Source organism: Ostrinia furnacalis, unplaced genomic scaffold (assembly GCF_004193835.3).
Source record: "Ostrinia furnacalis isolate ACB-3 unplaced genomic scaffold, ASM419383v2 OfSCF7285, whole genome shotgun sequence".
NCBI lineage: Eukaryota > Metazoa > Arthropoda > Insecta > Lepidoptera > Crambidae > Ostrinia > Ostrinia furnacalis.
In genome coordinates this window covers 45,475-61,802 of record NW_021137524.1, presented here as the reverse complement: position 1 = coordinate 61,802, position 16,328 = coordinate 45,475, and the positions used below count along the sequence as shown (strand labels likewise).

The 16,328-nt window shown below is 36.5% G+C and overlaps 3 protein-coding genes across 3 annotated transcripts; all 3 read right to left on the bottom strand.

The window, feature by feature from the left end:
• Positions 1-3,329: 3,329 nt before the first annotated feature.
• On the bottom strand, positions 3,330-10,990 carry LOC114363771 (serine protease inhibitor 3/4-like). Its single transcript, XM_028319590.1, is given in 6 exon segments — positions 3,330-3,569; positions 5,037-5,184; positions 5,803-6,015; positions 6,541-6,681; positions 6,910-7,081; positions 10,986-10,990. Coding segments are annotated over 6 exon segments (831 nt in total). The 3' UTR covers positions 3,330-3,417.
• A 341-nt stretch (positions 10,991-11,331) lies between these two features.
• On the bottom strand, positions 11,332-13,288 carry LOC114363766 (uncharacterized). Its single transcript, XM_028319586.1, is given in 2 exon segments — positions 11,332-13,100; positions 13,102-13,288. Coding segments are annotated over 2 exon segments (1,584 nt in total). The 5' UTR covers positions 13,194-13,288; the 3' UTR covers positions 11,332-11,608.
• An 846-nt stretch (positions 13,289-14,134) lies between these two features.
• LOC114363767 (uncharacterized) lies at positions 14,135-15,673 on the bottom strand. Its single transcript, XM_028319587.1, has one exon. It carries the CDS (start codon positions 15,576-15,578, stop codon positions 14,502-14,504), a length of 1,077 nt encoding a protein of 358 aa, XP_028175388.1. The 5' UTR covers positions 15,579-15,673; the 3' UTR covers positions 14,135-14,501.
• Positions 15,674-16,328: the final 655 nt, after the last annotated feature.

Genomic DNA, 16,328 nt, shown 5'->3' with positions numbered 1-16,328 from the left:
TACATGTTACACAACACACACTACATGCCCATCGGCAAAAAAAATAAAAAATAATGCATTAAGTATTATTTTTCATAATAGTTGATAAAGGTTTATTAGAAATATTATTACATATCTCAATAATTTTTGATATAAGTATTACAACTTTATTAAACAATAACATACTAAATTTGTACAGGTAATTTACAAACTTAAAAACTATACTATATACAAAAAAAAATACAATATTTACAAAAAAGGAAAATAAGTTAAATTAAAAAAAGTATCCCTATCCCCAGATCTGTCGGTGAGGTTAGCGGTGTCAACTATGTCCATTTGAGAATAAAGTATTTAAATATCTGAAACCTCTATCATAGAGTAGATACAATTCTAAACCTCGAGACTACACGGACTGAGGAACGTCTGACTTCGGCGAAACTATTCAACATTAAATCAGAAATCAGAAATATTTATTTGCTTTTACATGGTTCTATTTTATATGTTAAAATGGTAAATAAAACTCCTATTTTTTATTCGTAACTTTAAAGAACCCCTGAGGACATTGTAAACTCTATACAATTAAAAATAATAAAACAATAACTTTAATTGGCAACTGATATCAAATAATTGGTAATCTAAACCTATATTATCTACGTCTGCTGATATTTTTACAATTTTATAGGTCACGGATGTATGTTTGTAAAAAAATAGTAGGTAACTGTGCAATATCATTGAATTTAATTCACCTTAAATTAATTTATTTTATTTTTAACAAGTTTTGATGGAAGATTACTCAAATAATGAAAGAATTTAACACCGAAAATCATATTAATAGGATAAAATTAAATATTTAGAATGGTTAATGGTTAATTTAGTTGCTAATTCTATTCTAAGTAAGTAGGTACTATCTATTCCCACCCCTCGTTCCCATGAGCATTGAGCACGGGCTTCTTGTATTGATGATTGAACGAAACACTAAATGGTTTTACTTTTATATCAAGATTTTAATTTTTTAGAATCACCTTGAAGATTGGAGTTGTAAACAATAGTTCGGCTGATTAATAGACATACATACGGAAGAATAAACATTATAATAATGCATGATCTGTTTACAATAAGGCTAGTTTTTAAATGATAACGTCTAATCGAGCGTCTACAATGCGTCTACGCTGCAACCTTGGTTGTGCGTATTTAAAACTACGCCGCAATTTTATCAGCATTATAACAAGGAAACAAATTAAACCATTATCTTTGGGTTCAGCGATATTTCATTATCTAATTCTTCAGTTACAGTGAGTATTTATCTTATCGCTTTAGTAAGCAGTTACCCTTTATAAAGCATGAATATTGTAGGTATGGTGTCTTAGAGCAACCATTCCCAAAGCGTTCTCTATATTACAAGGCTCTGGTCAGTTGTTCAGTAACGTGTCATCAATCATCATCAGCCATAACATGGGCCTTTCCCAATGACCTGGTTGATAGCGGCCTGCTTCCTGCTAGCATTAACTGTGATCCAGTTGTCCAATGTGCTCAATGGAAATGGTAGAAGTTGTTGGTAATTTTTATTGGCTTGGTAACAAAAATTCCCCCATTCTTCCAGGTCAAGGTTCTCATTCTCGTTTTTTGCAGCAATAAGCAACGTAATCTATCGATAATCCAAATCTAGTTCAGCTAAGTAGGCACTAAATTATCTAATTATATTGCACAGTTTGCCTTCCATTATTAAGCTTAGTTTATTTAATTCTGAGCTCTGGTACTAGTTGAAAAACTTTAGGTAGCATTTCAAACTAATATTTAATCACCCGACTAAAGTCTCTTTTTTAGATACTAAAAGAATATTTTCTGTTGGTACACTGTTTTAATATGATTTGTGATGGGAAAAACTGAATCAGATACAAGTAGTATGTCAATATTAGGCATATGAGTTCTGTAAATAATAAACTGATGCGACTCTATCAAATAAAAATCTGTGCCTAATGTTATTAAGCTAAATTATTTTTGTAACGGTGCATTAGTTTACAAAGTATCCCTATACCCTAGGTGCGTGCAACCTGCATAAAATCGATCGTACTAATTATTGTCCAAACAATCGAAGCTAACACATTGCAAATGATGGAGTCACACGATTTCTCACACGCGTTTCATGGGGTACCTACCGTGCCATCGTTTGGAATTAAAAGAAAAGAAGGTAAGCTTAGAATGTTTTATAATGTATATTCACTGCTGAAAAAAGGTTCTACTAAGTACTCGCACTTCACTTCTACCTTTCTTGATGTAAAACTACAGTAGTTGCCTCTTCTAAATATCTACTCTAATATTATGTTTATTGACATAAAAATACTAATTTGATGAGAGACTGTGTGGCTATGATAGATCTTACGTCGAAAATGACCTATAGCTACCTACCTAGTAGGTAAACGACTTGCGGAAGAAACAATTGGTTAATGACTAGGGACTGATATGAAAAGTATTTAATATGCAATTAAGTGGATAAAACATGTTTATCAACACGTTAACTTCCTACGACAGTTAAATTGATATCGTAATTGATACGGTATACGGTTAAGTAAGTGCTTACTTATCCTTTATTTTTTTAGGTGATTAATTAAGTACTACTGATAATTAGCGAAGAAGAAGAAGACGCGTGAGTTTGTGCAAATGTATAATAGTTAACTACCTACTTAACACGTAGGCTGCCATGACAGTCACCGGTGACTGACAAACATGCAACCTATTTGGGCCATGTCAGTCACTGGAGCCTGACACTGAAGCATCTAAATCAAACGACCGCAGTAGGCCGCCTGGCACGTTTAATGCGTTACTTCCTATTTTAAATGACTGACGTGGCCCCCAACTAAGTATGTTCAGCATGGCCTGCAACTCTTGTACCTAAATAAAAATTAACACAGGTTTGAATGAAAATTTTAGTAAAAACACGACAAATATATGAAATTCTTAATAAAATCACAAGTTTACGATATATTTCGGAATAAATTATTAAGCATAATTATTAAAATTATTATTTGTGTAAAAAATTGAAACATTACAGACAAAAATTAGGCTGATTAGGGCTTTGAAGAGAGTAAGTTATAACTTGCTGTCTTTCTCGACTTTACACGACCGAAATTTGACAGTTGACCGACAGCAACCGGACAGAGCGATAGTATTCACGAGGGCTCAAGCGAGGAAAGCGATGCGACACGGTAGTTCCCGCCAAAACGCAGAAACGTGATTTTGTTGTGCCTGACAAAATGCTTGACATGGCGCTGTGACTGAANTAAAACTTGTACTATTAATATTAGTGTCTAAAACACTACATCTACATTAATTTTAAACATTCAGATTCATAGCTACATAATACCATAACTTAGTATCTACAAAAGTTGGGTGTAAGAAACTTAATAAAGGCACCGATGTCGTACATATGAGATTCCTTGACTATAGCTCATCGTGTGGAGAGGACGGCGCGGGTGGTTTGTAGGTCGCTAGGAACAGAATCTGTCGTTGCGCCGTAACACACCACAGCGCTGGTCGGTCGACGGTGAACTCCTCCTGGAGTTCAGCGCAGCGACGTCTCCGAACCGCGAACCCTATGCGCACACACACCCACATCCAACCATTATTGAACGCAACACTACATCATCCCAAACACTAGACAAGGCCACGTGACGCATTGTTACACCCCATCCAATTTTTGTAAATTCATAGATGTTAAAAAGTGCTTTTTTAAAGTTGTAAAAATTTCGCGTTTTACATAATTAAATGAAATTTGTCATTTTCATTATTTTAACTACACAACATTTTTTTTTATCGTAATCGTAGGTATTTAATATGGTGGAACCAATCCAAGCACCACCAAACAAGGGTTAAGGAAGGTTTATATTCACCATGACATAATTGATTTATACTGGTTTTAGTAATTTACTCCTGACACCCGACCCTGTGTTTAAACACTACATTTGAAAGTTTGACATACATTAATAAGTAACGTTATTTTTACACCAACTCAGTTATGATAACAAAAATGTGTTCTGGGGGGAGTCTTAAAAACATTTTTAAAAGAAACCCTTTTAAGAATCTTAATTACTAAATTTTAAGAATCTTAATTACCAATGTTTTCATATAATAATGAAATAAAAAATACGTTTTGATTTATAGAGATATTAACTGCAAAATTTACTTATTTTCCCACAAATTTGCAATTAAAAATATATGTTTTCACTTTTCATAAATAAACAAAATTTCATAAATAAAATAAGGAAAAATAATGAAATAAACACCATGAAGAAAGTTATTTGGTCAAGCGAAAGTAAATAAAAATAAAATACTTAGTAAACGCAAATTATAAACACATCGCAAAAAAAGGTTAGATTTTATCACTGTTAGAATGTAAACATGCAAGCCCAAACAAAGCGGCACCAATAAAACAGACCATTTATCATAAAAAAACACAATAAAGACTGATTTTCAATCTCCAGACAACTATCAGCTCAAGGAAAGTTCGAGAAAGAGACAAAATGTTAAATGTATAATTCAATTAAAAGTAGTAGACAGACTGTCGATGGAAAATCTAGTTTTATAGAGAAAATGCGTAATTTACCAACATTTGCATCATTTAGTAAACCGTCAGTTTATTAAAATAAAGTAAATGCAAGATTATCTAACTACCTTCTTAACATAAATAGCATCTTTTAAATTAAGCCGCAATTTATTAGTTTTCTTCAACTAAAGACGTTTATCCATAAATTTTGGCAGCAATGCAAGGCGCAATCCGATATTCAATTGAGAATTTTAAGTCTCATAGATGCGTGGGCAACTGTCTTCGCATGCCAAAAAATGGGCAGTTGCATAGATAGATTACTCATAACCGAAAAATCCCGGGAACATGCTAGGGCATGATTATACATAATTATATGAAATACTTTGCTCAGTGGATTGTACCATATCAGTGTATTTGAAAACTCTAATTTTTCAATACTAATAATTCCGATTTGCTTTAATAAACACTGCCGTATTACCAAATGATGCAATAGTCACGGGATCAAACAAACGCTTACCGGTGGCTGCGGCGGCCTCGGCGCCTTCCTCGTTGACCTCAATGAATGCCTTCTGGACGGCTTTGGACACGTACAATGGCTCGTCGCAGTTCAACACTTTAGTCAGGCCTGATGGGCCTTGGGAGTTAAATATCGACTTGATCCCAAGCTGAAAACATGACAATATAATTTGAAAATTATAAATAACTTGAAAAAATCTAACTGCCTAAGGCGGGAATTGAACCCACAAATTGAACTCAATGCTAAAAAACAAATTAAATAACTATGACAATATAATTTTGAAAATCTTGATAATATTTGAAATGTGTTGAGATAAAAGCTCATCATACAACAAATAGGTAACAACACATGTGGCAAAATCACAAATTGCATCATTGTCTAAGATGTATGTGCTGTGCATGTCTTTAATCTTTATAAATAGGGGTTAAAATGTCATGATTATCAATAATTTAACGGATGATGTAATAGAAAAGTATTTGTTGTTCTTTGTAGAGTCGACAGCACGCCAACGTAAACACTGTGGTATCTTACGTAGTTGCGATAAGGGCGACTTTGCAACGAAAATGTAGTCTGATGTGCTTTTGTCTGTACATTATTAAATTAAATCCATCCACACATTAATTTCACGTGTATAAGATAAGTGACGCAAAACAATATCTACTATTCATCATAAAAGTAAAAAATATGCATTCCATAAAAGTTTGCTACAGTGCAGAAATAAAAAAAGGAATTTAACCCTGAATGAACGCATATTAAATCAACATACCTTAACCAGCAAGGTGTTGAGGTCGATTTCTGTTTCGATTTTGAATTTGGGAATTGTGACTTGAACCTTGGTGGAGAACATTTTCCTTTCGACTTCTCCTAAGAGGTCGAAGCCACCCGCCAACTTCTTCAGAACTCCATCAAGACCTTCGACTTCTCTAGGGAGTACGATCAACATGCTCGCCTCTCCACCAACATAGCTCATTTCCAACAGCTGAAAAGGGATATAAGTAGTTTTAAACTAACTTTCTGTATAAAATGTTTGAAAAGTTTAACTGTCTATCAATATTTATAACGATGTGTATTTTAAAGACTTTATAAATTATAAAAAAGAGGCTGACAATAGTCACTGAGTTTCTTGCGCTGCTTCTTTTCAGCTGGCCCATTTATTGTCCCGAAGCAGTTGTAGAGTTAATACCGGGACGTGTAAATGTGCTTTTTAAAAGCCATATTGCAAACATAAAATGAGTAGTATGAGTTTTTTAGGCTTTTTTGCACATCTATCACTGGTCCATGAAGACACTCATGAACACACACGACGAAAAGTAGAGACCTATTTTATTGAGATATTCGAATCAAGGAAAAAATTGCTACAAGCAAGAATGTGAGCAGTGAAACAGTACAGATTGGTACAGATACTATTTCAAGGCGGATAGATAACATATGAATAGATAGGTATTAGGTCAGATGTTTAAATGTGTAAAATATCGTAAGTGTTTACATTCATCTATTTTCGTACCTGCGCGTTTAATGCTTCACTTTCGCCGTATCTGAAGTTATCCTCCTTGTACATCATCGGCACTTGAATTGTGGTCGTAGCATTTACATGGAAAGGTTTATCCATGGTATGCATTGGGTCGAACTTTTTGCTCCATGTTCCCTAAAATGTATGACAAATATAAGATAAAATAACAACAGCAAAGAAAGTGAACAGTTTTTACAACTTCACCTGATCGTCGGTCCACCTAGTGGGCCGCCGACTCGTGGTCGCCAAAATACTCAATCGTTTACTGCTTTAGCACATTAAATTTAGCGCATTGACATTTGACATGTTAAAGGTTGGGTCTAGATTTAAATTTTCCCATTATTCATACTTCTTCGTACTTACCTTAAAATAAATTGCATTTACAAGAACAAGACGCGTGTATCTATTCAAGTCATCCTCAGATATCAGATCTTTAATTCTGTTGTTAGTTTTGTCCTCCACCTGAAAAAGATGGTGAGTATTAATTTGTTTTCAAGCATGGTCGAAAACCGTGATATTTTTACCCGTAACAAAACTTCAACGACAACAAATCGCTGAGTTGCGATCCTAACGAGTAACCGTTCTATCGAAATGACCCTTGTGAATACGGCTTTAGAACTGCTTTTCAATGGGAAGACGTAACAAAACTTCAACGACAACAAATCGCTGAGCTGCGATCCTATCGAGTAATCGTTCTATCGAAATTACTCTTTGTGAATACGGATTTAGAACTGTTTTTCAATGGGACGACTTCTGAACGTCAGCGAGATCTTTATTGAATTGTTATATCCTATCCAGTAGGTTAAGGTTATCTATTGTTTTTGAGACACCCTATATGTTGTTATAAAAGGTGTGTAGACTATAAAGTGACGTAACCAACCTACATCGTATAAAGAAAAATAATTTCATAAGATGCTCTTAAATTACACCACGTTGAGAAATTAGTAGAGATGAAACGGATAGTGGTTTGGCCGGATACCGGATACCGGATATCCGGCGAGCTGCTAGGCCGGATAGCCGGATATCCGGCGGCCGGATAGTTGGCCCATTATCTCGTTGTATGTCGTGACGAGTTTAGCGCTGCACAGGTACTTCAAACGCGATCAGTGGGTCTAGTAGACTAGACAAGTCACACTTTTCGAAAATCGAATCCGTCCGAATAGAATGTCAGATTTTGCCACTCGTTTAGGGGGCAGATCAATTCGGGTGATTTCGGTTGCCATCGTGAGTGTGTGGTTGGATAGGGAAAATTAAATTAGTTTACTAGCTGCGTAATCCGACTGAACTGCATCAAGTCATCAGACCATTCAGCGAAAAAATCATCGCCCATTTTAATTGGCTATATGTATTTCGACATTAACAGATATTTATTTATTTAGTATTTGTCATTAGAGTGAATAGCCCAGAAAAATAAATTAGTTTTTTGAAAGGCCTTAATATGGCTTTTTGTAACTTTTTCGACTTTATATAAAAGCCGTCATTATTTATAAGCCTTTTTATTGATATTATTTACCTCAAAGATTAATGTATTTCATTTTATAATAGGAAATTGTCGTAGTTTTTTAATATCCGGTATCCGGCCGGATAGTGAGTTACTATCCGGTATCCGGCCGGATAGTAAATTTAGGCCGGATATCCGGCCTACCGGATAGTTACCGGATATCCGTTTCATCTCTAGAAATTAGTGTAAAACTAGGTTTTTCCAGCGGCTTCACCCGCGTGAAATTTTGTTTGTTACATAAATCGTCTTAATTATAGCCTATGTGTTATTCTGGATTATAAACAATAAAACTGTAAAGTTTCATCAAAATCCGTTCAGTAGTTTTTGCGTGAAAGAGTAACAAACATCCAGACATCCACACAAACTTTCGCATTTATAATATTAGTAGGATTAGTAGGATATCGCAATATTGATCAATACGGAGTAATATTAATTAAAATGCTACGCATAAATGTGGGCCTTACCCAAGTTTTGTTTCGTGTAAGAACAAAAGTATTTAATTATTTTGGACATTAAATAATCTAAAGATTGGTTTATCACAGTAAGCTATGTGTACTTAATATTTTTCTAAAAACACCTATCGCGATGATAAAGTGGTTTGTTTAGTAATTCACCTAAATTTTAAATTAATTTGATATTCATGAATCATCATCATACATTTTTCTAGGGTGACGAAACTCCATAAGAAAAATTATCAGTGTAGTGCGTCATATTCATAATCATGTATTATTCGGCATGNTCAATTTTAGCGAATTAGTAAATTTACTTTGGCAGTCAACGTGTTAACATTATCAAACGCATGATCGATAAAGAATGTTTTATGTAATACTTAGTAGCAATTAGGCAGCAAACACCATCATTGATGATAAGATTTGTTTTTAAAATTTATAAAAATAGAAACGATTAAATACTCCAGTTTGAGTTGGTAGAGCATAGCCCTAGATATTTAAGACTAAGAACCAATCGTCGAGTGTACTCGCTAAGCTCATATTTACACAGTAGAGATATACGACTATGATACGAAAAACATTACAAAAAGGCCGATTGATAAATTAAGCACGAGTACAGTCCTAACTACTCCGTTTGATAATATTCCCGATTGTGACTATCTCGTCGATTAAGCTTCACGACCACATAAACATCAAATTCACGCTCCTGGCCACGTGGTAATTACGAACCTACTCAAGTAAATAAATATTATGGACTTAAGAGTCAGTAGACTCTATATCGGTGCTTGTAAAAATTCTGAAGACATAACACATTATGAATTAATCACCGCAGGTCTACTAAAGAAAGGAGAGTTTACTATATTGATTAATTGGACTAGCAAAAACTAAATGTTATTGTATTATAATAATCCTTCCAAGAGAACTAAATTTACGGGAACAAAATCGCTAACCGCTGCGTCTTTACAAAAAATATTATTAGATTAATGTTCCTAAAAGCTTCCTTAGTGCTAATTTAATAAGAAAACTTTAGATGCAATAAAATTGATTCAAAGGCTATCCATCACTTTTCAGTAATGTTTCTTTATGGTGTTTATGGCCTAGTCTGGGCCTAAGTGATGTGTTCGCTATAATCAATCAGATCATCAGATATCAAATAGATCTTAGGGTACTTATGGATAGTCAAACTTGAGCCTACTCAAACATAAATGCGTTAGGTAAGTATATCAAACAAAATCACTTTAATCTGCAACTAAAAGTAATAAGAGTCAAAGGCGGATATACTTACTCGTGTAAAATATCCTATCTAAGATATTATCGTATAAAGTAAAAAATAACTTGTGTTGCTATACCCAAGATGCACCAGAATTCGTGCTTGGATAGGTGTAACAGGTAGATGTAACCATTTTGAAACAGACAGTGTACCTATTATTTGAACTAATTCCCACCTCTTTTCGCCACTCATATGTATAGTTCGGCCTACACAAAAATGTAGAGTACGATGTGTGATTTTGACTGTACTTACCTACATACATTATCTTTGTATAACAGGGTAGGCGCACTCTTAGTAATGGTTTGTTGCTGAGGGCATCTTCAAGGACTGAAGTAAGAAGACGCCTACCAGACACGAGATTAAACGCAAAATTAGACAGTTATTTTAAAACCATTCATCGGTAATCAAACTCGAGACACACAGGCAACAGTAGGTAATCCACTGTTTCTCAAACTGCCAAGCTCTCTATTTTGTATCTTAATTTTGAAGCTAAGTACTTTACTGCATGCAAGTGCATGTGAAAATCATAACAAAACACGTTGATTCCACTGATAGCGTTCGGAATCTTGATAGGAGATTAATTACTTAACTCATCATGTACCTACTTCTTGACACACCCACAACCACGCGTCACAGTCACCCAGTCATAGATGATCATAATAAATCATAATAAGGTAATTGTTTATTGTGGAGCACAGGTAAAAACAGGTTAAGAGAGAGCTAACCTTGTCCTGTCTCTAGGGCGTTACAATCATAGATAGTTAATTGGATACTTATAATCTTCTTTCTTAAGTGAAATGGCTCATATTTTTCCACGAGCGGCAAAGGTGCGATCTTTGCCCGGTCAGTCTGGTGACCCGGACGGGAGATAAACGCTATCTCGCCAAGTGCACCGCGAATGCAATAATATCGCAGTTTATGTACTTCGATAATATGTTTCAATCGTCGAGTTATTAATTTTGCTCAACATAAGGAATACCTACTTAATTGGTATACCTTAAGTATAGCTCTTTGCAGTCGGCTCGGCACCGGTTTGTAAAAGTTAAAAACCTGCGATTCTAGGAATGCCCTCTTGTCTCATTCACTAAAGTAGGAATCATTGACTTATATTGCATTTAAGTGTGTAGGCACATAATAAGTAGAGTTAAGAGAAAGTCAAATATTTTAATGATTTATCTTTTACTCTACTACCTAGCTAGTGTAGGTAAATAGGACCTACGCCATATTCTAATTAAGTAATAAAATATGTTGGTTAAGGATTTCTTACCAGTATATTCTAATAAGTAGGTGTTTTCCCGTTATTTCGAGTTTATTTATAGTCATTAACCTAATGCTGTGAATGTGTTTCTATTTTTAATCGATAGATAATAGCCGCTTCGATCAATAACGATTTAAGTGCAATCATTGATCGTCGCGGCCGAATTAGTAATTATTCAAATATGTTTTTTGAGCTAGAATGATCAGAACCACAAAAAGCAGGTGAGAAATGTTTTAAATCATAAAACTAAATCTACATTAGCAACAATTGATAAGCGGGTTAAAGAAACGAAAATAAAAGCTTGTTGTATATTGAATCATAATTAAGTTTATTTCTTTCTTGTGATAAAGAAAACAATCTCTACAATAATATTTATGCAGTACACTTATAATATCTACTTAGTAGTTACAAACATGTCGTATCGTCCCCCGACCCTTACTTGTCCCACTTGTCATTCACGCAGGTCAAAGAACATCAGACGAGAGCGAATAGATATGGCACTCATGGAGCGTACTCGACTCATGCACTCTTCAGGTACTTGAGCGAATTATTAATAAATAAACTCTAATTTTTACATTTAACCTTCAGAGAGGCACATTCGGAGGCGTCTTGCACGGCTCCGGAGGCGGTGGCCGCCTGTCATCAGGTGCCCGGTACTGGTAGTACGCGCAGTACGGAAGAGGATCCCAAAACGTAAACAAAGCCTCTCTTGTGTCCAGGACAGTGTCCAAGAATTTTCCCACTGAAGCCGAATGCCCACATCGGGTAGGACCTTGGCATAGATACGGCAACGACACCCCAACACGTGCGCCAATGGCCACCAATCGGTTGCTATGACCATTCGTAGTACATTCTTCACGAACGAGTCTGAAGGATACGTGACCAGTCATAGGCCTTGCAGGCGCCAAACGAGATACAAATCGTTGAACCCAAGCATCAGCGTCGTCGTCTTTCTGCGGTACTAAACCTTTTCGAACCGAGTCCACCCGGCACGACACGTTGTTAACGGCACGTGACTCTTTCAATGTGGTACAAGTCACAATCCTCTCGCCCTTTGGCTCCTTCACGATCACCCATGGCTTCTCAACACTGATTTCTCGTGGGAATCGGAAGTGACCCCTGTCCTCAGGCATAACGAATCTAAGTCGATCTCTAGCGCCTCGGGCTCCAGCGCTAGCGATGAAATGCCGGCCTTCTTTTGAAGCTCCGCTCTCGTACCATTGTCGAACGTCTTCTTCACTAGTGACCACACTAAATTGAGGAGTCGGCAAGCCAGCTGCACGACACACTCGTATCAATTCCAATGGATCATCCAGAGATACCACGTCCCGGGCGCATGGCACAAAGCACTGGCATCCCACTATCTCCAAGTGTGGTTTCGCGAGCGCGTCATAGTATGCTGGGGTCGTAGAACTTACTGGCACGTAGAACACGACCGATTCTCTATCAACGATTTCCCTCAGTGCTCGTGCATAAGCTAACGGATCAGCTGGGTTGGGCCTTGGAACCGTATAGAATCTATTTACAGCCGCAGAATATTTTAGTAATGCAAACTGACCCTCAATTTCGAAAGCGACCACTCTGGCTCCAGCAGAGTGGAAGTTCCTCGCTAGATGCAGTGCCTGAACAGAACTTCCCCCACTGATGAGTACAGTGCGGGGTTTGTTAGGATTCTTCGCGCTGAGAGCACGTCCGAACATCTTCAGCAGTCCGAGTGGGCATTGGATACACTTCCAGAATATGAACAGCGAGGCGGCGATCCACAGCGTCGGTAACACCACTAGAATTTGTTTCCAGGCCGGGTGGGAGACGAAGCTGAGGAGTGCGAAGAGCGGCCGCAGGCACAGCCGGGGTCCCCATGTGAGTATTCGTACGGCGCGTGGTAGCGGCGGCGGCCGCTCAGGCGAGACGGCGCGTTCCTCGGGGATGAGCGAGAACGTAGAGGAGAATGAGCGGCGAAGGGCCGTGAATGGCGGCGGTTGGTGGGAGCATCTTTTAACTCGCGGCGAAAAGATAAGTTCTGTGTTAGAGCGCGCTAGGCGACTGAATTCTGGCGCGCAGGCCGGCATGGCGAAGCGGCTGGGACGACTGACGCGCGCGCAGCTCTGCGCGGCATATAAACTGCCTCGTTATCGGCGCGACGCCGGCGCCGCGGACCCCGCTATCCATTCATCTTTGCACCCAATTAGCTATTGCCTTTTAAAAAAACAAATACGAACAATTAATTAGCGAGCGCAAGCTTAATTACTAACGCCTAATCATTTATTGAAGACTAATCTTTAATCACTTAAGGCCAGTCAGAACTTAACCAGTCATAAATGTATTCATTTCATACATATCGAAATGAAAGGAATCATTAATTGATAGAAATTATTTTGTTAATGAAGACACTTAAATTATTGTGACATAATTTTAATAATAAAATTTTTCAACAACATTACTTTTATCTTTAGATTACATACACACATTCAAATTGCAACAATAAATAATTTAATTACCTACATTTAGAATATCCAAACATATTCATATGTTATTTATTATCTCTACCAGAATATAAGACTAGCAATATGGAAACATATCATAAAAGCAATTCTCTACAATGTCTAGGAACTACAAAAATAAATCTTTGAAATACATAATTAATACAAGTTTAAATCATGAGCATGTCACTAATTGACTTGTCTACAACTTCTTCCATAAATGCATCAAATTATGTAGGTTTAGATGCAGATTCATAAAATTCATAATACAAATCAGTAAAATTTTGAAGTTAATAAAATTCTAAGTATTAATTAAAATTAGTTATAACAATAAAGAGTCATCTAAATGGCAATTTCTTGACACACTAATTAACAGTTATGTATGGTACATGGAAGACACAACAAGATGATTAGATTACAGCTTCAAAACAAATTATCTAGAACTATAAATAATATTATATACAACTAGCTTTCCGCCCGCGGCTTCGCCCGCGTGGAATTTTGTCTGTCACAGAAAAACTTTATCGCGCGCGTCCCTGTTTCAAAAACCGGGATAAAAACTATCCTATGTTCTTTCCCGGGACTCAAACTATCTCTATGCCAAATTTCATCAAAATCGGTTGCAAGGTTTAAGCGGGAAAGCGTAACAGGCAGACAGACAGACAGACAGACAGAGTTACTTTCGCATTTATAATATTAGTTGGGATGTTTAGCATAAATGCAGATATACTAACTAAATGTTTAATGATACTAAAATGCTTTTCAATGTCCACATAACATTACTGTAGGTTTGCATATCCAACTGTTACTCTTTGATAAAACTAAAATGAACAAAACAGAGTAAAATGCTTAAGTTTTAACAAAATAAATTAATATCCACTTCATGTTAAACAAAATAACATCAGCTGACTCATAGTAGTTCCTCCATATACACACAGTGCTAGGCATAAACACAATCTACTATACTGTGATAGTAAATAGATAGTAATTATAAAAATTACACCATAAATGGTAGGTTTGTCTCCTTCAATTCAATAGAGCCATTCTTACAGACTATGTGCAACTCATTTTGTGGTTCTCCCTCAAACCTAAACCTCTTTGGATGTGCATCATCCATGAACCTGCCAAGCTTCAGGATCTTGTCATCAACTTTTATTTTATCAGCTATCAGATTGGTTGCTGGCAAATTCTTTAGTATGTCATGTATTAGTAACTCAACTTTGCCCTTCTCATGGATAAAGATGCTGCTCTTGTCTATTAGCTGGGATGCATGCATGTACACCTCCCCACTCTTCAATGAAGCCTGCAGGTTGCCTGAGAAGCCAGTGATGTGTAGATTGCCTTGTTGAATAACATCTATCATTACAGATCTATGTAGGTGATCCAGTCTAATATTACCCATGAGTGTGGTGAAATGTGACTTATCACTGTAGCAGGACTTCACAGCTATTGGACCAGCATGTGTGGTCACGTTAAAATTCGTAGCCATTATGTTGTTGCAGTTTATACCAGAATTGAGCCCAGTTTTGAGGTCAATATTGGCAGCTTGTATTCTCCCTTCTGTCTGAAGCTCACCTTCCACACTTTCCACCTTGACATTCTGCGCTTTCACATCTGTAACTTTAACAGCTCCTTTTTGTGTCTTTACTACAAATTCCTCCCCTTCTAACTTTGATAGGTGAACTGAAGCACTGTCAGTGGTGGTGACTTGAACTTTCAGATGATACGGCACTTGTATGAGGCAGACGTCGTTCCGGTCCGAGCATGCATTCTTGTTCAGTAGCTCTAGGCGTTTAGAAGACTGTTTGACTTGAAAATCACTTGTATCTTTGCCTTGACTGTACAATGTCATAGTCAACCTGTTGTGGGCCTTCATATCGTTCACATCGATAGGCTGCACCTTCACATGTATAGGGCTCTCTATAAAGATGGTCGTGTTGTTATCAATAGTCTTCTCCACGGTCCTGACTAGGTTCAAATTCTTTATATCAGGCAAGTTGCTGAAGTCTACGATACTTAACCTCAAAATCTTGAGGCACTTATTTAAGACCCGCTGTCTCATTAACGAGAACATTTTGTAGTATTTAAAATAACTTAGTAAATTATGAGCACATAATTTTAAGTTTAATTAAATTATTTCTTTCATTATTTTCTGAGAAATTTGACAGAATTTATGGTGTGGCGTTCGGAAATTTCGTATTCCCGAACGCATCACAACTCTAATCTGTCAGTTGGACTTTGACAGATAAGCTTGGCGCCTTTTCGTCACTTCCTGCGGCTTCCAACCAACTCACTTGGTCGTAACTTGTTTAAGAACTTGGATTGTAAATTTATGCTCACTGGTGCAGTGTATTTTGTGTAACACAAGTTGTAACAACATCGCCCGTGTATTATCGTTGTTTGGAGTGCAGTCACTTCGCACTGTCGTTGCGATTAAACAGACATTGTTAAATCTAACCGGAGTTTGATTCGGCTCGGGGAACGCCGTCATCAACCCCAAAATACGAACATCTGACTTTGACAACAATGACAAATTCCTTTTTTAAAATTATCTAGAGAACACGTCTTTTAGTCCGAATCATGAAATTATTTTTATTTATTAAAATTATTTTAATTAATTTATAAATTAATAAACATAACATAGACTAATATTATAGTTTATAATAATAAGACTGTTACAAAATTAACCAAGTTATTTTATTAGTACTCAGAGTTTGCCTTGGGCTTTCTTTGGTGGAGATTCCGATTGACCAATGTGACACTGACATTAGACTGCATTAGACCTAGGCTAGGCTCAAATGCAACAGGGCTAAAAAATAAGAAG